At 40.1% G+C, this 25,621-nt stretch overlaps 1 protein-coding gene across 2 annotated transcripts in view; it reads left to right on the plus strand.

The window, feature by feature from the left end:
- Window positions 1–24,263, plus strand: part of LOC128231803 (soluble guanylate cyclase 88E-like) — a 100,799-nt gene extending 76,536 nt beyond the window's left edge. For both annotated transcript variants that reach the window (XM_052944998.1, XM_052944999.1), the window contains exons 6-11: window positions 14,317–14,463; window positions 19,887–20,033; window positions 21,674–21,830; window positions 22,070–22,179; window positions 23,000–23,089; window positions 23,208–24,263. In XM_052944998.1, the coding sequence (XP_052800958.1) occupies window positions 14,317–14,463; window positions 19,887–20,033; window positions 21,674–21,830; window positions 22,070–22,179; window positions 23,000–23,089; window positions 23,208–23,681 (1,125 nt within the window). In that variant the 3' untranslated portion in view covers window positions 23,682–24,263. The remainder of the gene's footprint in view (window positions 1–14,316; window positions 14,464–19,886; window positions 20,034–21,673; window positions 21,831–22,069; window positions 22,180–22,999; window positions 23,090–23,207) is intronic.
- Window positions 24,264–25,621: the final 1,358 nt, after the last annotated feature.

The following is a 25,621-nucleotide window of genomic DNA, read 5'->3' on the forward strand; positions in this document are numbered from 1 at the left end:
AGTTTTCTATCAATTTCGTATTTTATGGCGATATATTTATCAAAATTGAAGAGTTTTGAATACTGTGCAATATACGACTATGATGGAAATGTGTCTCCTCTTTTGTATAATAGCTCAATTCTCGCCGAAAGTTACATGAGCGCTCACAAATGTTTGTTTATGTGGTACGATTTCAAACATAAATCAGCAAATTGAAAATAAGAATAAAAACTGAATCGAGCGATTTCATTGTAATTATATCTATATTAATAATATATCTAGTAATGTGTAAGATATCAATACGATATCTTTTGTTGTTACGGAGATATTCATACCTTTTGATGCCCTGCCGGTGTACTGGGGATAGTTTAAGCAAATAAATAACTTCACAGGGGATAGCTACTAAGTGGACTGAGGATAGTCACGATGAATTTAGAATAACGAGACTGTGATAATGATTACGGCCATTTATCTATACGCTAGCTCGAGGGAAAATGTTCGATGTTGTCTATATCGAGGGATGAGAGCAAAAAACATGTTTGTTTTTTTATCTGTTTGCACTTAAAACTGTTTCATTCATACAGATTAATTAACCATGATGAGTCGAGTCGCTAATATCTAAAAAAATTTTAAATAAGCCAGTAATTTAATTTATTGAGGAGTACAAAACATATGGCCGTAGAATTTATGTGGTGTTTTCTATTCATATATATATTATTGCTTTTTGAATCAAGTTGGTACGTTTTTGCGAAGAAAGTCATCGGTAGGGAATGAGATATTGTGATCAAATTTGGAACACGTTAAGCTTGGGTCGATGTTGCTATTACTTAGAACAGAATAATGGTCTCTGCTCGTTCACTTCAGTGAGAAAGTATGTATTGTGATCAACCCTGATATTTAAGCAGCTTGCATATATACATACGTTCATCTAGGAGAGAATGGATCAAACTCATTTTTAAATAGTTTGCTCAATAATTTCTTATAAAATTGTTCGTAATAGACATACATGTATATTGTATATTAACAGTGTTACGATCAATTTTTGTCCCATTTTACATGTTATCACCAGGACGCATTATTCAACTTTAAAACTATCCCCGGTACATAATACGGCTATCCCCAGTACAGTACTGTGAACATTTCTAAGGGCATATCTTTTACAGTTTAAACGTAACATTGCCATTTCTTACAATACAAATAGTTGAGCTGCTGCTTGTGAAATCCTTCGATTCAGATTTCTTATTTATTCGATATATTTCCTAACAATAACAATACTTGTCTAAATTCTGTAAGTTTTGAGGTGATCATCTCAGATTTGAAGAAACATTTTTCGAGGTTTGCTTAATTGTAAGCACTTTAAAGTACACCAAAGTCCAAATTTAGCATTCAGCTATTAGTTCAAACACTTGCTTCATTTGTGGATACTGTAGTTAATAGTTAAGCGTTAACGCGGCAAGATCTTACCTCTGGTAAAGAAAAACAACTGCATAATTGTCTGTTTACTCATCACTTTTTGGGCTATATCCGGTGTCCATTCCCACCCAGTGGGAAAGCATTACACATGCCTGATCTTCTAAAACAATGATATATTTACTGTTTTTATGCACACATTATCACTCTGAAGCGTTTTTCAACTTTTTTTTCAAAAAAGTCGATCGAGCTCTTCAGCGGCCTAGCGGCGTGAAGTTAGCGGCCTAGCGGCGTGAAGTTAAACAAAGTCTAAAACAATGATATATATTTACTGTTTTTATGCACACATTATCACTCTGAAGCGTTTTTCAACTTTTTTTCAAAAAAAGTTGATCGAGCACTTCAGCGGCCTAGCGGCGTGAAGTTAGCGGCCTAGCGGCGTGAAGTTAGCGGCCTGGCGGCCTAAAATGCTATCCTATTTCAAAACATGTATACATAGGCTGCTAGGCCGCTTACTTCACGCCGCTAGGCCGCTGAAGTGCTCGATCGACTTTTTTTGAAAAAAAGTTGAAAAACGCTTCAGAGTGATAATTTGTGCATAAAAACAGTAAATATATCATTGTTTTAGAAGATCAGGCATGTGTAATGCTTTGAAATAGCTGACTGCTTAATCGACTTTTTTGAAAAAGTATGTTGATTATCGCTTATAGCTTCAAAGTGTTAATTTGTGCATTCAAACAGTTAATATGTCATTGTTTTAGAAGAAAATGCAGGTATATATGCTTTGAAATAGGATACCATTTTAGGCCGCTAGGCCGCCAGGCCGCCAGGCCGCTAACTTCACGCCGCTAGGCCGCTAGGCCGCTGAAGTGCTCGATCGACTTTTCGAAAAAAGTTGAAAAACGCTTCAGGGTGATAATTTGTGCATAAAAACAGTAAATACATCATTGTTTTAGAAGAACTGGCAGGTTTAATGCTTTGAATTAGCTGACTGCTTTAACGACGTTTTTGAAAAAAAAAAATTGATAATCGCTTCAATGTGTTAATGTCTGCATTAAAACAGTTAATATGTCATTGTTTTAGAAGAAAATGCATGTATACATGCTTTGAAATAGGATTCAATTTAGGCCGCTAGGCCGCCAGGCCGCTCATTTCACGCCGCTAGGCCGCTAGGTAGCTAGAGTGTTTGAAAATAGTTGAAAAACGCGTCAGAGTGATAATTTTTGCATAAAACAGTTAATTTAAAATTGTTTTAGAATAAAAGGTAATGAAAAATGTTCTGAATAGAAAACAATTTAAGGCCGCTATGTAACTATATGAATATTTTTTTTGATTAATCATGGTTTTTATAAAAAAAAACCGCATTAACAATTGCTTGGAAATAGAAAAAATAATTAGGCCGCTAGGCCGCTAGGCCGCCAGGCCGCCAACTTGACGCCGCAAGGCCGCCAGGCCGCCAACTTGACGCCGCAAGGCCGCCAGGCCGCCAACTTGACGCCGCTAGGCCGCCAGGCCGCTAACTTGACGCCGCTAGGCCGCTAGGCCGCTAACTTGACGCCGCTAGGCCGCTAACTTCACGTACATAAGGAAATAGCCGACTTCTTATGTGTATTTGCTGTACGGCAAAAAGTTTTGCTGTTGCAACAACGTGTTCGAACTATTTATCTTGTTTTATTGGCATTTATTGCATTAGTATCCTGCTGAAACAAGTAAGGAAATCACAAATTGCAGCATTTAGTCTGCAGCTAATGGATTTCCTTCATGTGGAACAAGCCATTAATTCGTCATAGTTATATATTAACTGTATTGATAAATGTGTATTCGACCTATGGTTTGGGGATGTAAATACACAATCGTAACAACTCGGCCATCTCCGGCAAGCTTCGAGATTGACCTCGTAAATAGTAGTAAGGATATACGAAAGTGCGATGCGGCTGCCGGCGATTAACACCGTTTTCAATCCGCGTAAAGAAGGCCCATTGTAACAACAAGGAAATGGATTGTGTTAAATTAAATGTGCTTGTTTAAGAGAAAATATTTATTGTAACCTCAAAAAATGTTCGTTTTATTAATATTTAGATGTTTTCTTATAGTTGAAGCACTCTATTTCCTGTAGAAAAATCGTGAGCACACAGAAAATGTACTTGACAGTCATTGAAATGATCATACGGTTCATGGCATGCATGAATCATTACATCGGATTAAATGCATGCATGGACTAAATGTCAACATTTTCTCAACAGGTATAGGAATACCCTATGAAATGTAAGTTTTAAGTCATACTTTGCCGTGTTATTTTTCACACCATGCCTTGCCATTAAAACAACATTACTATTCTGTAAAATCATTGATTGCATTGTGCAGACTTGTGGATTGTGGTAGGATGGGTGTGAGCTTGGCACCCAGTCAGCTTTACCAGCTGAAATCTATGCATGCCTTTACTTCAGCATTATTGGGTTTGGGCTGCATATTTTTTTTGTGTAAACAGTTCTGTGGGGTTGAGGTGGGGCGGTGACTATCCACGCAGTAAGCTCAATTGTTAGAGTACCAATACAACGTTCATGTGGATATGCACCAGACAATTGTAACCACGGCCTCCCTAGGTCTGGGGAATAGTGGGGACTTTGACTTTCAGTACAGCCAACCCCGGCTAAAATCCCCACCCTGCGCGGACGATCCAGTGGCAAAATACCTGCCAAATGCCCCCACACCCCAGGGACTCTAGGTAAGGTCCATTCTCCTCTATATTTTAAGCGAAGATAAAACCACCGCATTCAACCAGCACTGAAGGGCCACCTGATAGGTAAAAACACGGCCCATTTCCCCTGGTTAACCCCAGTATCCCCCCCCCCGGACCTGGGGGGGGGGGGGGGGGGTTACAATTGACTGGTGCACTAAGTTGACAGATCTTGTCTTAAAATTGTATTTGTTCAAGGCAGATCATGCTTCACCTTACCTCCTAGGCTGTGGATAAAACCCACTCATTATAAGTTTCCTTACACATTATACTTGTCTAAATCTATAATTATTAGTCTCAATATCTTTGAGTAAATTGTCATTTTTTATTAAAAACAACAACACCAAAAGAGTAACTGATAAGATACTCAACTGATTTATTTTTTTTGTAAATAAAAGCCTTAAACAAATATTTAGCCAGGTTACTAAGCTTTTCAGCAATGTATACCAGACTTTTTTTCAATAATACTTAATCTATTTTGAATAATTAGCCTTTAGATCACTCTTCACCAAATGACTCTTTTATGTCCAACTCCATAAAATGCAAACAAGAATAATTACAGTTTGGATCAACATGTCTCTTAATTTTATTTTTAATATTAGTCAAGTAATAACAGAGCCATGTGTATGCAATCCAATGTAAAACTAATGATAAATTAGGTTTTGCTCCCATTTTTACTTTCATTTCTGTGCAAAGCCCTTTTAAGTGCATTGAGTCTTTTGGGAGACTTCACAATATTTCTGGCGCTTAATCCCCACATATGGCTTTAAGATGCCATACAAATTTAAGTCTTCATTACAAAATATACTGTATGTCTCCACTTTAACCATAAACACACAATGAGAGGACTATTTAAAGCATTACCATGTGTCAGAATTATAGATCTTTCTTTACATTTTATTTGTCAAATTGTATTACCGGTCTCTTTAGCAATATCCTTGTGCCTCTTTGAGTACTTGGCTTGACAGTTTGGTTTTTAATACATTGTTTTATTTGTACACAACAATGATGATGATGATGATGATGATGATGACACTATGCTATGCCAAAACCTCAACACATTTTCTTCAAACAAAAAAGGACAGTCATTCAGAATAACTTTTATTACATCATTTGAGAAAATAAACTCATACAATCAACGAAATAAACATGCATCTGTAAAATCACAAGTCATGTTATGTGTTCGTTAAATTCAACTTAATAAAGAAAATAAATATTGGTTGCAGTAAGCAATGCGCAACATTCCAACAGACTGAAAAATAAATCAACACAAATGGAAAAACTGTTTGCAAGTCAGCTAGTATCTTATTTTATTCCTTATCAGATTGCTATGCAAGCTGGAAGCTTACAAAATCACTCTTAAGTCTGTTGCCTAAGAAGAAACAAGTATGGTCATCCTTTTCCTGAGGTCAAGAGAAAGTATCTTGGAGGTCTTGAACTCACAACCTTGAATTTGGGGCTTATCCTCTAGACCACTTTCACCTTTTCACATTTTAAAGAGCCCAGTTTACAATATGGCATTTGCAAGGATGTGCCCTATTAACAGATTTTCTGAAGTCTTAAAAATTGAACTGAACAAAATAGTTCTCCTTTATTTGGTCTGCCGATGCCATCTGTTTCTGTTTTTGTAGTTATCTTCCCTCCATAATATAGGAAAACCACTTAAAGCGTATATAAATCCTTTACCATTTTACCCTTTTAAAATATATGTTCGGATTTATTTAATAATCACGGACCAACAGATGACTTTTATCTTCAACTTCACATCAGTATGTAAGTCATCAAATATTTGAGATGACAAGATTTTCCACTGAACGCTTTGTTTCCATCTTGCACTCATTTTTCCAAGGAAGGCGTTGCAGTTGTGTTAAGATGATTGCCATGCATTGCAGGTCAATCCTCATACAATGGCATTTTTGATTACATTCGGATTCCAGTGCCTGAAATAGAAAACAGAAAATACAACAATAATAGGAATTATATTTTCAGATCAATTATTTTAAAAGCCTGTACAACAACAGAAAAGTATTCACAAAACATTAAGTGCAACACCAATTTAAAGCTGCATCCTCACAGTTTTACTGTTCTGACACCTTTTTTATTTTTGTCTTTAAATGAGCCAATTGGCAATTATTGTGCAAATGAATGGAAACCAGTGATATTAGACTGCTGACATAATATCAGATCACAGTCTTTCATATACAAGTTTGAAAATTTGGTAAAAAATCCTCCAACTAGTCATATAAAGTCACACATAATAGAACAGATTTCAATTGTTTTGAAAATATTTTTTTGCTATTGCTTTAAGCCATATAATTAATTATATGTGTAAATTTAATTTAATTACTCCTTTGGGCTTTTGAAGAATGACCAAGAAGAACTGTCAATCTGTGAGAGAGCAGCTTTTAGCTCTGGACTACTGGTTAATTAAAAAATATGAAATGAAATTGTTATCATGTTTATATTCATCTACAATGTTGATATTTTAATACTGTCAATCCTTGTTGGTTAATTGTACAAACATGCAGGTACTTTTGGGCTTAAACCAATAGGATACTTGACTGTTAAATGATTGTCCGAATTTCGAAAATAACACAACCATTACCTCATCTGCCTTTTTCATTAGAACAAGCCGGGAATCAGAGTCAGCTGCACCCCTGGTACCATACTCTTCTCTGAAAATGACAATAAGATTAAAATTTAAATGTCTGCATTTCATTGGCACAGTAAAAATGTCAGCATTTTTCAATGTTTCTGCATCACCACCACTGGTGGATATCAAAGAATTTAGTCTTGAAAGAAATGTGTGCTGGTTTTTGCGTTCAAACTCATTTTGTTAAACCAATAGAATGAAGATCTAATTTATTTAGAGAACTATATTAGTGAACAGGGCCGAGGTATTCAATTGTGCCATTACATTAAGTTGTTCGCTACCAACACTCACGGACATATAAACCATACATCCTTGGTTAAAAGAATGTAAATTAAGTATAAAAAAATAAAGTTAATGATATGAAATGTATGAGATAAATACACTGAGAAAGAAAGTCTAACCCATTATCTAGTCCAAATAATTGTATGTTGACGGATTTTTTTTAGATTTTTGATATGGCAAATCCTTCACGTACAAATTGTTTAGTATCAAAAGCACAGGCATCTGGATCATTGTTTGTCACTTAAATGTTGTTTAAAACCATTTTGGGTACATACAATGAGATAAACAACACATCTGAAGATATTTAGTGTCTTTCATATACAAAAAAGAAACAAGGTATCTAACTCAAACTTACCCGATTCCACGGTAGAGTCCAGTTTTATGCAAATTTCTCAACCAACATAAAAACAATCCATTTTTACCATATCCCCCCCGGATTATTTTAAGTGACAAACAATGATCCAGATGCCTGTGATCAAAAGTGGGTAGTTGTTCCGATCAGGATTCCGGGTTAAAGCATATAGCGTCTATAAAATATCATAAAAACAAGAAATATTACCAGATAACGTTATTTTGTATTAGTTCCATACACAAAAAAATAAATATCCAACTTATAATTATGAGTTTGACGGCTTTTCTTCATTTCATTCTGTCAAAACATAACGATATATACATGAAGGGCACCTGCAAGGCTTTAGGGCACAGTTTTAAATCGCTCGGAACATTTCGGCCATAGCCGAGTTGTTACGATTGTATAACGAGGTCTATCACGAAGCTTTGTCGGAGGAGGCCGAGCTATTACGATTGTATCGAGTTGTTCCCCTTCGCATAATTGTTGTCTGTGTCAGTCAACGGTTCATCTTGCCTGTCACTGTCGACATTCGACATGCTTTAAATCGCGGTTTATCTCGCCTGCCAATGTCGACATTCGACATGCTTCAAATGGCGGTTTATCTCGCCTGCCACTGTCGACATTCGACATGCTTCAACTGGCGGCTTATACCGCCTGCCACTGTCGACAGTCGACATGCTTTAACTCGCGGTTTATCTCGCCTACCACTATTCGACATGCTTCAACTTGCGGTTTATCTCACCTGCCAATGTCAACATTCGACATGCTTTAACTCGCGGTTAATCTCGTCTGTCATTGTCGACATTCGACATGCTTCAAATGGCGGTTTATCTCGCCTGCCACTGTCGACATTCGACATGCTTCAACTGGCGGTTTATACCGCCTGCCTCTGTCGACATGCTTCAACTTGCGGTTTATCTCGCCTGCCAATGTCGACAATCGACATGCTTTAACTCGCGGTTAATCTCGCCTGCCATTGTCGACATTCGACATGCTTCAACTGGCGGTTTATCTCGCCTGCCACTGTCGCCATTCGACATGCTTCAACTGGCGGTTTATACCGCCTGCCACTGTCGACAGTCGACATGCTTTAACTGGCGGTTCATCTCGCACGCCACTGTCGACATTTGACATGCGTCAACTGGCGGTTTATCTCGCCTGCCATTGTCGACATTCGACATGCTTCAACTGGCGGTTTATCTCGCCTGCCATTGTCGACATTCGACATGCTTCAACTGGCGGTTTCTCTCGCCTGCCGCTGTCGACATTCGACATTCTTCAACTAGCGGTTTATCTCGCCTGCCACTGTCGCCATTCGAAATGCTTTAACTGGCGGTTCATCTCGCCTGCCATTGTCGACATTCGACATGCTTCAACTGGCGGCTCATCTCGCAAGCCACTGGCGATAGTCGACATGCTTCAACTGACATTCATCATGTGTTTACTGGCGGTCTATTCTGCTCGATGTTGTCGACAATCGTCATGGGTTTCCTGGCGGTCTATTCTGCTCGATGTTGTCGACAATCGTCATTTGATTACTGGCGGTCTATTCTGCTCGATGTTGTCGGCATTCGGTATGTGTTTACTGGCGGTCTATTCTGCTCGACGTTGTCGACAATCGTCATGTGTTTACTGGCGGTCTATTCTGCTCGACGTTGTCGACAATCGTCATGTGTTTTCTGGCGGTCTATTCTGCTCGACGTTGTCGGCATTCGGCATGTGTTTACTGGCGGTCTATTCTGCTCGATGTTGTCGACAATCGTCATGTGTTTACTGGCGGTCTATTCTGCTCGATGTTGTCGACAATCGTCATGTGTTTTCTGGCGGTCTATTCTGCTCGATGTTGTCGACAATCGTCATGTGTTTACTGGCGGTCTATTCTGCTCGACGTTGTCGACAATCGTCATGTGTTTTCTGGCGGTCTATTCTGCTCGACGTTGTCGACAATCGTCATGTGTTTTCTGGCGGTCTATTCTGCTCGACGTTGTCGGCATTCGGCATGTGTTTACTGGCGGTCTATTCCGCTGGATGTTGTCGACAATCGTCATGTGTTTACTGGCGGTCTGTTCTGCTCGATGTTGTCGACAATCGTCATGGGTTTAGTGGCGGTCTGTTCTGCTCGATGTTGTCGACAATCGTCATGGGTTTCCTGGCGGTCTATTCTGCTCGATGTTGTCGACAATCGTCATGTGTTTACTGGCGGTCTATTCTGCTCGATGTTGTCGTCAATCGTCATGTGTTTTCTGGCGGTCTATTCTGCTCGACGTTGTCGGCATTCGGCATGTGTTTACTGGCGGTCTATTCTGCTCGAGGTTGTCGACAATCGTCATGTGTTTACTGGCGGTCTATTCTGCTCGATGTTGTCTACAATCGTCATGTGTTTTCTGGCGGTCTATTCTGCTCGATGTTGTCGACAATCGTCATGTGTTTACTGGCGGTCTATTCTGCTCGACGTTGTCGACAATCGTCATGTGTTTTCTGGCGGTCTATTCTGCTCGACGTTGTCGACAATCGTCATGTGTTTTCTGGCGTTCTATTCTGCTCGACGTTGTCGATAATCGTCATGTGTTTTCTGGCGGTCTATTCTGCTCGACGTTGTCGGCATTCGGCATGTGTTTACTGGCGGTCTATTCTGCTGGATGTTGTCGACAATCGTCATGGGTTTACTGGCGGTCTATTCTGCTCGATGTTGTCGACAATCGTCATGGGTTTAGTGGCGGTCTGTTCTGCTCGATGTTGTCGACAATCGTCATGGGTTTCCTGGCGGTCTATTCTGCTCGATGTTGTCGACAATCGTCATGTGTTTACTGGCGGTCTATTCTGCTCGATGTTGTCGTCAATCGTCATTTGATTACTGGCGGTCTATTCTGCTCGATGTTGTCGGCATTCGGTATGTGTTTACTGGGGGTCTATTCTGCTCGACGTTGTCGACAATCGTCATGTGTTTACTGGCGGTCTATTCTGCTCGACGTTGTCGACAATCGTCATGTGTTTTCTGGCGGTCTATTCTGCTCGACGTTGTCGGCATTCGGCATGTGTTTACTGGCGGTCTATTCTGCTCGATGTTGTCGACAATCGTCATGTGTTTACTGGCGGTCTATTCTGCTCGATGTTGTCGACAATCGTCATGGGTTTACTGGCGGTATATTCTGCTCGATGTTGTCGACAATCGTCATGGGTTTCCTGGCGGTCTATTCTGCTCGATGTTGTCGGCAATCGTCATGGGTTTCCTAGCGGTCTATTCTGCTCGATGTTGTCGACAATCGTCATGTGTTTCCTGGCAGTCTATTCTGCTCGATGTTGTCGACAATCGTCATGTGTTTCCTGGCGATCTATTCTGCTCGATGTTGTCGACAATCGTCATGTTTTAACTGGTGGTTTATAGCCCTCCATTGGCGACATTCGTTAGGCTGACGGTTTATCTAACCCGCCATTGTTGTTATTTGTCATGTTTAACTTGCGTTTGATCTCGCCCGTCTGCTGTTCGTGTGTAACTTTCTTTGTCGGTTTTCAAAACATGTTTTAACTGGCGGTCTATTTAGCTCGCCATTTTCGTCATTCGTCATGTGTTAGGTGGTGATCTAAATCGCCCGTTTTTCGACATTCGGCATGTGTTAAGTAGGTCTTGCCAGTCTTTGTCGACCTTTGTTATGTTCCTTCTGGCCTTTTTTCGCCCGACATTATTTTCATTCTGATCGTGTTCATGTTCCGATTTATCTTAACTGTCGTTTTGAAAATTCAGCTTGTGGTAATTGGTAATAACTTATAAGCTCGTCCTTCATTGTTGACGTTCGACATGTATAAACTGACGATGTATCGTGTATACAGGCTTATGTTGCCTGGTCATTTGACTTGCTATTCAGTATGATATTTATTGCCCCGGTCATTGTTGAAACACTTCATTATTATCTGCGGTCTCTCTCGCTCTTCTATCGCCCGTCTTGATCTTCAGACGGCAGTGGTTAAATCTCGCCCGGCACTGTGGACAACCGTCATGTGTTAACAGGCGATTTATCATGTGGTTTATCAGCAATCGCAATGTATCTAACCCGTCATTTTCGACATTCGGCCCATGTAAACTTGTTTTTATATTGCCCATCATAATCGACGCGAAGCACGTGTTAACATTTGGTGATTGTGGACATTCACCACGTCTTGACTGTGGTTGATCTTGCCCGTCATTGTCGACATTCGCCACGTGTTGAATGTGGTTGATATTGCCCGTGATTGTCGACATTCGCCACGTGTTGATTGCGGTTGATCTTGCCCGTCATTGACGACATTCGCCACGTGTTGAATGTGGTTGATATTGCCCTTCATTGTCGACATTCGCCACGTGTTGATTGCGGTTGATCTTGCCCGTCATTGACGACATTCGCCACGTGTTGAATGTGGTTGATATTGCCCGTCATTGTCGACATTCGCCACGTGTTGATTGCGGTTGATATTGCCCGTCATTTTCGACATTCGCCACGTGTTGAATGTGGTTGATCTTGCCCGTCATTTTCGACATTCGCCACGTGTTGACTGCGGTTGATCTTGCCCGCCATTGTCGACATTCGCCACGTGTTGAATGTGGTTGATTTTGCTCGTCAATGTCGACATTCGCCACGTGTTGACTGCGGTTGATCTTGCCCGTCATTGACGACATTCGCCACGTGTTTACTGCGGTTGATATTGCCCGTCATTGTCGACATTCGCCACGTGTTAAATGTGGTTGATATTGCCCGTCATTGTCGACTTTCGCCACGTGTTGATTGCGGTTGATCTTGAGCGTCATTGTCGACATTCGCCACGTGTTGACTGCGGTTGATCTTGCCCGTCATTGTCGACATCCGTCACGTGTTGACTGCGGTTGATCTTGCCGTTCATTGACGACATTCGCCACGTAATGACTGCGGTTGATCTTGCCGTTCATTGACGACATTCGTCACGTGTTGACAGCGGTTGATCTTGCCGTTCATTAACGACATTCGCCACGTGTTGACTGTGGTTGATCTTGCCCGTCATTGACGACATTCGTCACGTGTTGACTGTGGTTGATATTGCCCGTCATTGTCGACATTCGCCACGTGTTGACTGTGGTTGATCTTGCCCGTCATTGTCGACATTCGTCACGTGTTGACTGCGGTTGATCTTGCCCGTCATTGACGACATTCGCCACGTGTTGACTGCGGTTGATCTTGCCCGTCATTGACGACATTCGCCACGTGTTTACTGCGGTTGATCTTGCCCGTCATTGACGACATTCGTCACGTGTTGACTGCGGTTGATCTTGCCCGTCATTGACGACATTCGTCACGTGTTGACTGCCGTCGTTGTCGACATCCGTCACGTGTTGACTGTGGTTGATCTTGCCCGTTATTGTCGATATTCGCTACGTGTTGACTGTGGTCGATCTTGCCCGTCATTGTCGACCGCCACGTGTTGAATGTGTTTAATATTGCCCGTCATTGTCGACATCCGCCACGTGTTGACTGTGGTTGATATTGCCCGTCATTGTCGACAACCGCCACATGTTGACTGTGGTTGATCTTGCCCGTCATTGTCGACATTCGTCACGTGTTGACTGTGGTTGATCTTGCCCGTCATTATCGACATCCGCCACGTGTTGACTGTGGTTGATCTTGCCCGTCATTGTCGACATTGGTCACGTGTTGACTGTGGTTGATCTTGCCCGGCATTGTCGACATCCGCCACGTGTTGACTGTGGTTGATATTGCCTGTCATTGTCGACATTCGCCACGTGTTGACTGCCGTCATTGTCGACATCCGTCACGTGTTGACTGTGGTTGATCTTGCTCGTCATTGTCGACATTCGCCACGTGTTGACTGTGGTTGATCTTGCCCGTCATTGTCGACATTCGCCACGTGTTGACTGTGGTTGATCTTGCCCGTCATTGTCGACATTCGCCACGTGTTGACTGTGGTTGATCTTGCCCGTCATTGACGACATTCGCCACGTGTTGACTGTGGTTGATCTTGCCCGTCATTGTCGACATTCGCCACGTGTTGACTGTGGTTGATCTTGCCCGTCATTGTCGACATTCGCCACGTGTTGACTGCGGTTGATCTTTCCCGTCATTGTCGACATTCGCCACGTGTTGACTGCGGTTGATCTTGCCCGTCATTGTCGACATTCGTCACGTGTTGACTGCGGTTGATCTTGCCCGGCATTGTCGACATCCGCCACGTGTTGACTGTGGTTGATCTTGCCCGGCATTGTCGACATCCGCCATGTGTTGACTGTGGTTGATCTTGCCCGTCATTGTCGACATTTGCCACGTGTTGACTGCGGTTGATCTTGCCCGTCATTGTCGACATTCGTCACGTGTTGAATGCGGTTGATCTTGCCCGTCATTGTCGACATTTGCCACGTGTTGACTGCGGTTGATCTTGCCCGTCATTGTCGACATCCGTCACGTGTTGAATGCGGTTGATCTTGCCCGTCATTGTCGACATCCGCCACATGTTGACTGTGGTTGATCTTGCCCGTCATTGTCGACATTCGCCACGTTTTTACTATTGTTGATCTTGCATGTCATTGCCAGCATTAGGGAAGTATTTACTAGCAGTTTATATCGCCAGTCAATGTCGATATTCGTCGATCATGAACATGCTTTATATCTCTTCCATTATTGTCGACATTCGTCATGCTGTATATCGCGTTCGTCACTATCGACGTTCGCCTCGAGTAAACTCTTATTTTTTACAGAACGGAACAAAACATAACATCATTTCATTTGACGTATACCCACAAGGTACATATATTAATAAAATATTAATACATGTTAATTACGTGAATTCAACATGTCACTTAATAGAGAGTTGATACATGCAATGTATTATATAGTTATAAATTGCCATAATGCACGATTTACCTGGTGGTTTATCCTGCTCCAGGAGCAGAAAAAGAGCAAGATCCTGCAGGAGAGCATGCAGAAGCTGGACGCGGAGATGAAGCGAACAGACTCGCTTCTCTACCAGATGATCCCAAAACAGGTGGCCGACCGCCTCCGCAGCGGGGAACCAGCAATTACAACGTGCGAGGTAAGATCTATATCACCTTTATGCGCACGGGGCATGGTTAGATCACAATAATAACAATATTGTTTATATCACTCAATCGTGAACGAGCATAGTTTTCACCATAGTGTCCGTATTTTTAATCAATGAGCACTATTTAAGACATTTTAAATTCATTTTCTTATCGAGAAATTTATTCTTTTGAAGTTCACAGAAATTAACTGAAGAAACTTGTTGTTGTCATTATAGACTTAAACTAGAATTCCCATTGATCATTGTAAAATTAGTCAAATACGATGAAAACATCGGAAACGATCTCTGATGGTTAACAGTTGAAGAATTGTATTTCACACGATTTTTCAGAAAAGTTAGACGAATCATCTTTTAAGGGTTAACACACAAGTAAAACGTTAGAAATAGTATACACATTGTTTGCAACTTGATTGTTGTCCTCCTTGTTTTCTTACGTTGAGACCTTATTAACGTTCGAAACGTGCTTAAGAGCTGACCAATTAGCTGACGATGTGGATATAGAGGGATACTGCTGGACAATTGCTGACCATATAGATAAAGATGGAAATTCTTAATAATGAAATGAAACTACATGTAGTATGAATAGTTTTTTTATGTTTCATTAGGTACTTTTAGTTTGTTAAATATTAATTTAATATGATATTTCATTAAAGTTGATATTTTAATACTTTATAAGAGCTTTAAATTGCAAGCCACAAGCAAACTGGCTTACTACCTGCAAGGTCGATTATTATGGTCTAAGAACACAGATTCTGTTGGTCATTACATCTAAAAATACAGCACAATGTGTTGGGCTCTGTATTGTAAAAAAGCAGTGTTTAGTCAAACATTACAAGCACTGTCTGCATCATTCATAGCAAGACATATGTCTGCTGCATCATTCATAACAAGAAGTATATCTGCTGCATCACTCATAACAAGACATACGTCTGCTGCATCACTCATAACAAGACATATGTCTGCTGCATCATTCATAACAAGAAGTATATCTGCTGCATCACTCATTACAAGACATATGTCTGCTGCATCACTCATAACAATACATATGTCTGCTGCATCACTCATAACAAGAAGTATATCTGCTGCATCATTCATAACAAGAAGTATATCTGCTGCATCACTCATAACAAGACATATGTCTGCTGCATCACTCATAACAATACATATGTCTGCTGCATCATTCATAACAAGACATACGTCTACTGCATCATTCATTACAAGACATATGTCTGCTGCATCACTCATAACAATAGATATGTCCGCTGCATCACTCATAACAAGAAGTATATCTGCTGCATCATTCATAACAAGAAGTATATCTGCTGCACCACTCATTACAAGACATATGTCTGCTGCATCACTCATAACAATACATGTGTCTACTGCATCATTCATAACAAGACATACGTCTGCTGCATCACCCATAACAAGACATACGTCTGCTGCATCACTCATAACAAGACATATGTCTGCTGCATCATTCATAACAAGACATACGTCTGCTGCATCATTCATAACAAGACATACGTCTGCTGCATCACTCATAACAAGACATTCGTCTGCTGCATCATTAATAACAAGACATATGTCTGTTGCATCATTCATAACAAGAAGTATATCTGCTGCATCACTCATAACAAGACATACGTCTGCTGCATCACTCATAACAAAGCATACATCTGCTGCATCACTCATAACAAGACATACGTCTGCTGCATCACTCATAACAAGACATATGTCTGCTGCAACACTCATAACAAGACATACGTCTGCTGCATCACCCATAACAACAAGTTTATCTGCTGCATCACTCATAACAAGACATATGTCTGCTGCATCACTCATAACAAGACATATGTCTGCTGCAACACTCATAACAAGACATAAGTCTGCTGCATCACTCATAACAAGACATATGTCTGCTGCATCACTCATAACAAGACATACGTCTGCTGTATTACTCATAACAAGAAGTATGTCTGCTGCATCACTTATAAAAAGACATATGTCTGCTGCATCACTCATAACAAGACATATATCTGCTGCATCACTCATAACAAGACATATGTTTGCTGCATTACTCATAACAAGACATATGTCTGCTGCAGCACTCATAATAAGACATATGTCTGCTGCAACACTCAAAACAAGACATACGTCTGCTGCATCATTCATAACAAGAAGTATATCTGCTGCATCACTCATAACAAGAAGTATATCTGCTGCATCACTCATAACAAGACATATGTCTGCTGCATCACTCATAACAAGGCATATGTTTGCTGCAACACTCATAACAAGAAATATATCTGCTGCATCACTCATAACAAGACATATGTCTGCTGCATCACTCATAACAAGACATATGTCTGCTGCAATACTCAGAACAAGACATACGTCTTCTGCTTCACCCATAACAAGACATATGTCTGCTGCAATACTCAAAACAAGACATACGTCTTCTGCTTCACCCATAACAAGACATATGTCTGCTGCAACACTCATAACAAGATATACGTCTGCTGCATCACTCATAACAAGACATATGTCTGCTGCATCACTCATAACAAGACATACGTCTGCTGTATCACTCATAACAAGAAGTATATCTGCTGCATTACTCATAACAAGAAGTATATCTGCTGCATCACTCATAACAAGACATATGTCTGCTTCATCACTCATAACAAGACATATGTCTGCTGCATCACTCATAACAAGACATATGTCTGCTGCATCACTCATAACAAGACATACGTCTGCTGCATCACTCATAACAAGTCATATGTTTGCTGCATCACTCATAACAAGAAGTATATCTGCTGCATCACTCATAACAATACATATGTCTGCTGCATCAGTCATAACAACAAGTATATCTGCTGCATCACTTATAACAAGACATATGTCTGCTGCATCACTCATAACAAGACATATGTCTGCTGCATCACTCATAACAAGACATATGTCTGCAGCATCACTCATAAGAAGACATATGTCTGCTGCATCACTCATAACAACAAGTATATCTGCTGCATCACTCATAACAAGACATATGTCTGCTGCATCACTCATAAAAAGACATATGTCTTCTGCATCACTCATAACAAGACATACGTCTGCTGCATCACTCACAACAAGACATACGTCTGCTGCATCACTCATAACAAGACATATGTCTGCTGCATCACTCATAACAAGACATATGTCTGCTGCATCATTCATAACAAGACATATGTCTGCTGCATCACTCATTACAAGACATATGTCTGCTGCATCACTCATAACAAGACATGTGTCTGCTGCAACACTCATAACAAGACATATGTCTGCTGCATCACTCATAACAAGAAGTATATCTGCTGCATCACTCATAACAAGACATACGTCTGCTGCATCACTCATAACAAGACATACGTCTGCTGCATCACTCATAACAAGACATACGTCTGCTGCATCACTCATAGCAAGACAAATGTCTGCTGCATCACTCATAACAAGAAGTATATTTGCTGCATCACTCATAACAAAACATATGTCTGCTGCATCACTCATAACAAGACATATGTCTGCTGCATCACTCATAAAAAGACATATGTCTGCTGCATCACTCATAAAAAGACATATGTCTGCTGCATCACTCATAACAAGAAAAATATCTGCTGCATCACTCATAACAAGAAGTATCTTTAAAAAGATATGTGTCCCTGGTACACTAGCGGGAGGAATAGTGTCCGATGGTTTGAATGTTGAAAATGTAATTGAGATTGTTTTTGGTTTAATGATTGTTGGGTCAATCCTGAATCAGTGCAGCTGTTTGAAAGGAATATCATTACCATGCACAGTATTCAGCAGACGTATGTCTTGTTATGAGTGTTGCAGCAGACATATGTCTTGACTTGGCGTATAGGTTGTCATATGTACGGGAGATTTTGTTCAATCATAAGAATGCCACTTGCATTTCTTGATCTTGTTGACATGATTATAACGTTTTAACATAACAAAGCAATGTAGGTTTAGAAAGATACAAACTATACACACAAGGTTGTTTAAACAAGACTACATGTTCAGTGTACAATGAGAAGCATTCTATAACCAAGGATGCCGCTCTGTGCTCTAAAATTCCGCCAGTTTTATGCCGGATACATTTCTGAAAAAAGACAACATTGTATTTGAAAATGTCAAAATATTGTTTTGCTGAAAATAAACCTTATGAAGCAATATGAATCAATACTATGAAGATACGGTGAGTTCACAACAGCAAATATCATGGTGAAGTTTTTACCCAATTCTTACCATATTTATATATTTTTTAAATAAACTTCCATTGGTGGTGGTTTCTAAAATGTTTGGTTCTTCGACAATGCAACCTCCGGCGGGGGATATAAATTCTTGAATATGCTTCATTTTTAATATCGTAAAGTGAGTTTTGCCTCCAGCTTTTACTGCTATACTCTTTGTGACATCTTTACGGAATTAGTATAAGCTGGTGCAGTTGTGCTCTGATATCTAGCATCTTAATGATCAAGGGCTTTTAAGGTCAGCCATATATTCTAGTGTATCCCCCGGTATATCAATTATCTTTTTCATATATGCATCTCCTGGAGATTTTATTACTCCAATCGATTAATTCTTGGGAGTGCGATGAACTGGAATCCGATATGCGAAATACCTTTGTTAGGACCGTCCCTTTTACTATTTAAACCGTAGGTCGTGTTTAAAGTTGATGCATCCATGGTCTAATGGTATGGTAACACTTTACTGTCAATCCAAGGGCCGCAGGTTCGGTTCTCCGCCGCACCACTAAAATACTGATCGTCTTCCGGGAGGGACGTTAAATGGGGGTGCCGTGCGACAATACTAGAAGACATTATGTGTGTGCACTATGCTCCCAAAACCTAAAATGGCTAACAATCTTATCGGAGCACTCGCTAAGTGCAAGTATAAATAAGCTTACACACCACCACTACCCCTAAAGTTGATGCAGGTTTATTATAAATGTGTGTATATTTGTTAAAGGTTTATGTTAAGTGTATGGGTATTCACTAGCGGATCCATGGGGATAGCGGATTCCCCCCCCCCCAAAAAAAAAAAAGAAAAAGAAAAAAAGAAATCGCCCCAGTTTACTTTTTATTTCAATATAAGAGAAAAAGAGAAATACGCCCAAAAATACACCATTTCGGATTAGGAATTGTTAAATTGTTCATGGGGGAGTACTCACAACCCACAACCCCTCCCCCTGTCAACACTTTAAACCAAATTAATTTTGGTTCTCAGGGAGGGGCGTAAGGAAAAAAGGTACGCCCTCTCTAACATCAAATCCTGGATCCTCCCCTGGTATTTGTTGCAGGTTTATTATATGTTTGTGGGTTTTTGTTTCAGGTTTATTATATGTTTATGGGTATATGTTGCAGGTGTTCGAGAATGTGACGATCCTTTTTAGTGACGTGGTGGGCTTCACGCGCATCTGCAGCCAGATCTCGCCCATGGAGGTCGTCTCCATGCTGAACGCCATGTACACCAAGTTCGACCAGCTCAGCGAGCAGCACAACGTCTACAAGGTCACATTGACTTCGGGCTCTGATGCCTGAATTTTAAAACATTTAGCTCATCTGAGCAGAGCGGTTTCTTTGTGAGCTATTGTGATCACTTTATGTCTGCAATTAGCTTTTGAATATTGGACTTGGTCAGATTTCGTTGTTGCTTGGTCAAATCATAGCAAAAATTAATGAACTCGTTTGATTTGCATCGCATCATCTGGAAACGTGCGAGGATCTACCTCCTTCATTAAATGCAGGTCGAGCTCATGTTTGTTTGGTAAGGTATAAGTACAAAATGTACACAATGAGCCGAATTCGGATGTACATGTTATTGTTTTATTGGGTATATCAATCTGTTCAGTGACCGTTCAGGAAGCAATACTGAAACATTCATGACAATATCTCCAAAACTGAGCAAGATAATCATATATTGGGTAACTGAATACGAAGGTAGATAATTGAAATGGCACGCATAATAATCCTATCAATATTTCAACTAGCTTTAGTAATTTATTTTACCATAAAATGAAACTTTATGAACGAAGAGTTTGATAATTTGTTTGAGTATTTGTAAACAATCAGGCCGTTTGAGGCAGACACTTTGCATAGCCGGGGTAAGTCGGAACGAGAACAGTGGTTGCTGTGGAAACAGGAATGAAGAAGTTGTCATAAATCACCATGAAATGACAACCCTTTTAAAGAAAGAAATTTGGATGAAATTAAAACGCATTGAAAACATCATTATTTCCGACATATTTTGTTACCCAAAATCGCACGAAGCGGATCATATGAAAATTACAGAATCCAGCACCTGACCAATAATCTAGACGTGTCACGATGCCTTATGCTTATAGTTTCGACATAAATAAGATGACTATGTAATGATTGGTAAAAAATGACTGCAATGTGAAGATCTAGTCATAGATCACGAGGTGAAATGCTGGAGAGGTCATTTTCCCTGCCAAATGTTGATGAACTTACATTTAAAACCTACACTAAACAATGTTTTGTATGGTTTCTATGTGAAATTCATACTTGAACGTAACTTTTACCTGCCATTGACTTGGACAGAATGTGTGTTTCTATGGCAACCTTTCTTGAAGTACATCCTCATTGCTTGTTACCAAGATTCGCGATTTGGGGTCTTCATGGCCCCTTCTTCTTAAAGTAAAGTAGACATTTTGACCCTTCTCAACAACTTATATGAGTTGTTTATATGTCTTGAAATGTTTCTAAGTAATGCGTTTTGGCTCAGGGCTTGTAAAAGATAACACTTTCACCTAAGCTAATCTAGTGTCTAACATCAGTTGAACGAAGCGTTTCAATGAATACTCGAGTGTAGATCAAATGATATGAGCAACAGCTGATTTTAAGGACATAACTAAGTGTTGCATACAAAGTCAAACTCCACGTTCATGTTTGAGTGTGTTGTGTGTGCAAGTGGGGCGCTCTTATAAACATGCCACACATACATAAATAGCTATGGATATCAGGTTTTTAAGACAAAAAATGTTATGAATATAAATTGATCAATTTTTGAACAATTATGCTGATAAAAGATGTTCAACGTACATATGATGTATCCGTGGTTGTGATGTGTATATGCAGTGGTTTTAGGGGCGGGTGGAGGAACAGTACATGATGAGTTTTTTGTATTACAGGTGGAGACTATCGGTGACGCCTACATGGTGGTTTCCGGCGCCCCGGACAAGACACGTTACCACGCTCTCCATATATGCGACATGTCCCTCGACATGCTAGACGCCATGGCCGAGCTCCGCGACCCCTCTACCAACGGCAACATGAAGATACGCGTCGGTACGTTACAAAAATATGACATGAGATCGGCTTACAACTAGCGTAATCTGTCACTGAAATATGATTTGTGATTCAGTGTGTGAAGTGCCACAAAATAAATGAAAAATGACTTTTCGCGATATCTGATTAAATAGTATCTAATATAGTAAGTATTTGTTTTTATTTAGAACGAATTAGTTACTCAATTATAGCATGTGTCCTAGTAATGTGCTGTATGTGAACTTGTTGTTTGTTGGCAGGTGTACACTCCGGGAACACGGTGGCGGGAGTGGTGGGGATCAAGATGCCGCGCTACTGCCTGTTCGGCGACACCGTGAACACCGCCTCGCGCATGGAGACGAACGGCGAGGTGACCACGCTCTATAGCTGCCTTTATAATCAATTACAAACGCTATTTTCTCTCATCTCAGATAAGTAGATCTCAAAAAATAACCAGGCTAGAAATTCTTATCTTGCCCACGGGCAGAGAAAAAACAAGTACCCATATGGAACTCCTTTTTAATGGTCATCACTTTGTAATTACCCCCCCCCCCCCGCCTGTTGAAGACTGTCGTCTGTAGAAACCTTGTCTTGTGGCAATATTTAGAATGCTAATTTATTATTTCTCGGTTCAAATGTCACCATAAAAAGTTTTCACGCACCTTTCAAGAAATAATGCTACACTCCTCAGAACTATTTAAAGACCGACTTGACTATTAACATAATCTGAATCACTTCGCGCATATCCATGACAGCCACAAATTATCACATATCCATACGCATTTATTTTCACTACGCACAAATGAGTTCCAGCAAAAAATACATATGACTTATCTTTTATACTGTGGTGGGACGAAAAAGCATCTTCTTAAACTGCTCGTGTAAGTTAGGTTCAACCCAACTCTCGCGCAGGGTGTTTTGCGGAAACGAGGTTTACCGAGTTTCCGCAAAACACTATACGCTCGGGTCGGGATGAACCTATCTTACAAACTCGGCCATGGAAGATACTTATAGTCCCCCATGATAATTCCTTTGCATAGAACATGTCACATAGTTCCTGCTTCCTTAACAACGCGCCCCACACATCTATTATTTTCTACACGATATCATTTAACAAAATCATAACTTACTCCAGTCGTTATCACAAAAGCTACCGCATACTGTTTTTGATATAAGGTTGTGTGTTTCAGGCGAACAAGATCCACATCAGCGAGACGACGCGTCGTGAGCTGCTGGACTTCCCGTACATTCTGGAGGAGCGGGGGACCATCCCCGTCAAGGTCAGCCATACACTGATTTATATCGCTTTTGTCGATGTTATTGAATGTGAACATTTACTATTAATTTGCAACATAATTCCCTTCTCGAACATACGATAACTCCACTGCTGTCTTACAGGGCAAAGGGTCGATGAAGACGTACTGGCTGCTGAGCCGGGAACCGGTGGAAAACCCCAACACGCGCTGTCCGTTCGGCTCCATTCTGCTTGAGGAGCTCTCTAAGGTCAACAGGAGTAACGAAAACGACGTGTTCAGCGTACAGAGGCGCAACGTGCACGAGTCTACCGAATTCGGTGAGCTACGGTCATTATACTCCCCCGTGTCCTTCGAAGATGTGAAACGATCAAAGTCGGGTAACTCGACGCCAATGGAATCACCGGCAAAGAGGTTAAATCAGAGCAATGTCAGTCAGTTCAATCATGACCATACAGCCACAGTGAACAACCACTCCAATTTTGTCCCGCAAATAAAAGAGCCGGCCTCTATAGTGAGAATCACGAACAAGATTCAGCGTGTCGGTGATGACTCCAACAAAACGCATTTCATAAGCAGCCCACTCAGTGCGTCCAGCCGGACATGTTGTATACTGTGAATGAGCATTAATGTGAAACAAACATGGCATAGTCTTGGTACAATCATGAGGTAGTGAAACGTTCCTAGCGGTCATGGTCAGTCAAGGTGACTTTGTATTTTGTGTCCAATGGTACTTACTAAACGTTCGAATATAAAATTTTCCAAACACGATTCATGTTAGTTTGACTGTCCATGAGACGATTATGTAAAAAGTCACTTTACTAGGCCTTCAGTCATGGTGAATAGTTTCAACGTTGAAGCAGCTGTAGGAAAAGTTTTATCAAAAGTTACTGAAGCCGTAGAAGAAGAATACGTAAGAGGTAATTGACCACTAGGAATCCTTCCAAATAAGACTTATGATTTCCAAGGAAGGCATTTTCAAGATTCTGGACACCTCTTATTAAACTAATTTCCAATCGACAATGATCAATATCAAATGTACATATATTTTGTTTACACAAGTTAGTGTACAACGTACAACAACAAAGTATTGAAAATACATTTTGAACGTAGCATGTTAACAAACGAAATATATTTGTTAAAGAAATGTTGTCATAAATAGTGTATGTATTTAAAGCCACGTAATACATTATGAAATTTCTCAGGTTGTATATATGAGAATTCAGTTTGGACAGGTCACGTGAGGTATAATAAAATAAATTATATTTGTTGATTTCAATGGATGATCGTTTTTTATTTTACGAGTGTAAATGACAAACATAGTTTCACGAGTGGCGGAGTGAAAATATAGCTTTTTTATCACGAATGAAATTAATTACGATCTTGCACTGAAATCAACATTTTTCTGGAGGGGGGGGGGTTGCTTATTTTCGGATTTTTTTTAGTTTATTAGACTATTTTTTATAAAACTCCGATTTTGGAAAAGAGTGTTTTCTTCGTCGCTACTCGTGGGACGCCCCTCACGCAAATTTAGCTGGTGACGTAGCTGTCAATTTTCTATTTCCGGTTCGATAAAATTCTTCGATTTAAAAAAAAAAAGTTTATTATTGACTCATTTTTAGTGCAAACATGTTATGAACATCATGAACATCAATTAATGATATTTTATTAATGCATCTATGTTCCAAATAATAACAGTTAATGCACGAAAACACTTTTAAATCAATACATGACCAACTTACTACGGCGCCATTTAATTGAATGAAAATTTGAAAGGTCGAATGTGTTAGCAAAACAATTGCGTAAAGTCATTAGATAAAAATAGTGTTCTTAGTTTAAGAGTGTGTTTCATGATACGTAGGTATTCAGTAATCCCTCACTGTCAGAGACTACACTTATTCCCTTGAAGACGGGTCGTTTTCCATGTAAAGAGTGAAGACCACGCTAGGTTGCTGACAAATTTTGAGGTGTGGGTTTGGGTAAACAAATCGTCAGTTGATCTGATAAGTGTTATGTGAATTTTCCGGGAAGTTAGTGTCACGAATTACAGCGACACACAGTTCAGAATGTTTGTACATGATATAGCATCGTATTTATGTTCGAGCCGTTGATTTCGTCTGTAATTTCAGTGGTCGAAATTAGCACAAGCCCGCAAGCCCAGCACTAGGAGAATGCTTTCCGGGATGGCTCATGTTTTTTATATAGCAGGGCTTGTTAATGTTTTAAGTTAAGCACTGGTATTAGAATTTGGGATTGTTCATCCAAACGTTTAATTTCTATGACTGTAATTTGTTTTGTATGAAAGCAAATGTTCGAACATTCAGCTTCAAAATTCAAGAAAACGTTTGTAAATAAGAATTATTAAAACTTATGCAACTTTTTTTAAATTTCAAATTATTTTTGGCAACATTTTGTGATTTCGTTGTAATCAAGGGGAAGTAACTACAATGGAATTCGAAAGTAGTACTTAACTGTTGATACTTTCACTCCTTAGTTTGCAGTGATATTTCCACTGTCGTCATTTCACTAATAAAACTCCATATTTCATCGAAAAGTATG

This window comes from Mya arenaria, chromosome 4, assembly GCF_026914265.1.
Source record: "Mya arenaria isolate MELC-2E11 chromosome 4, ASM2691426v1".
Classification (NCBI taxonomy): Eukaryota; Metazoa; Mollusca; class Bivalvia; order Myida; family Myidae; genus Mya; species Mya arenaria.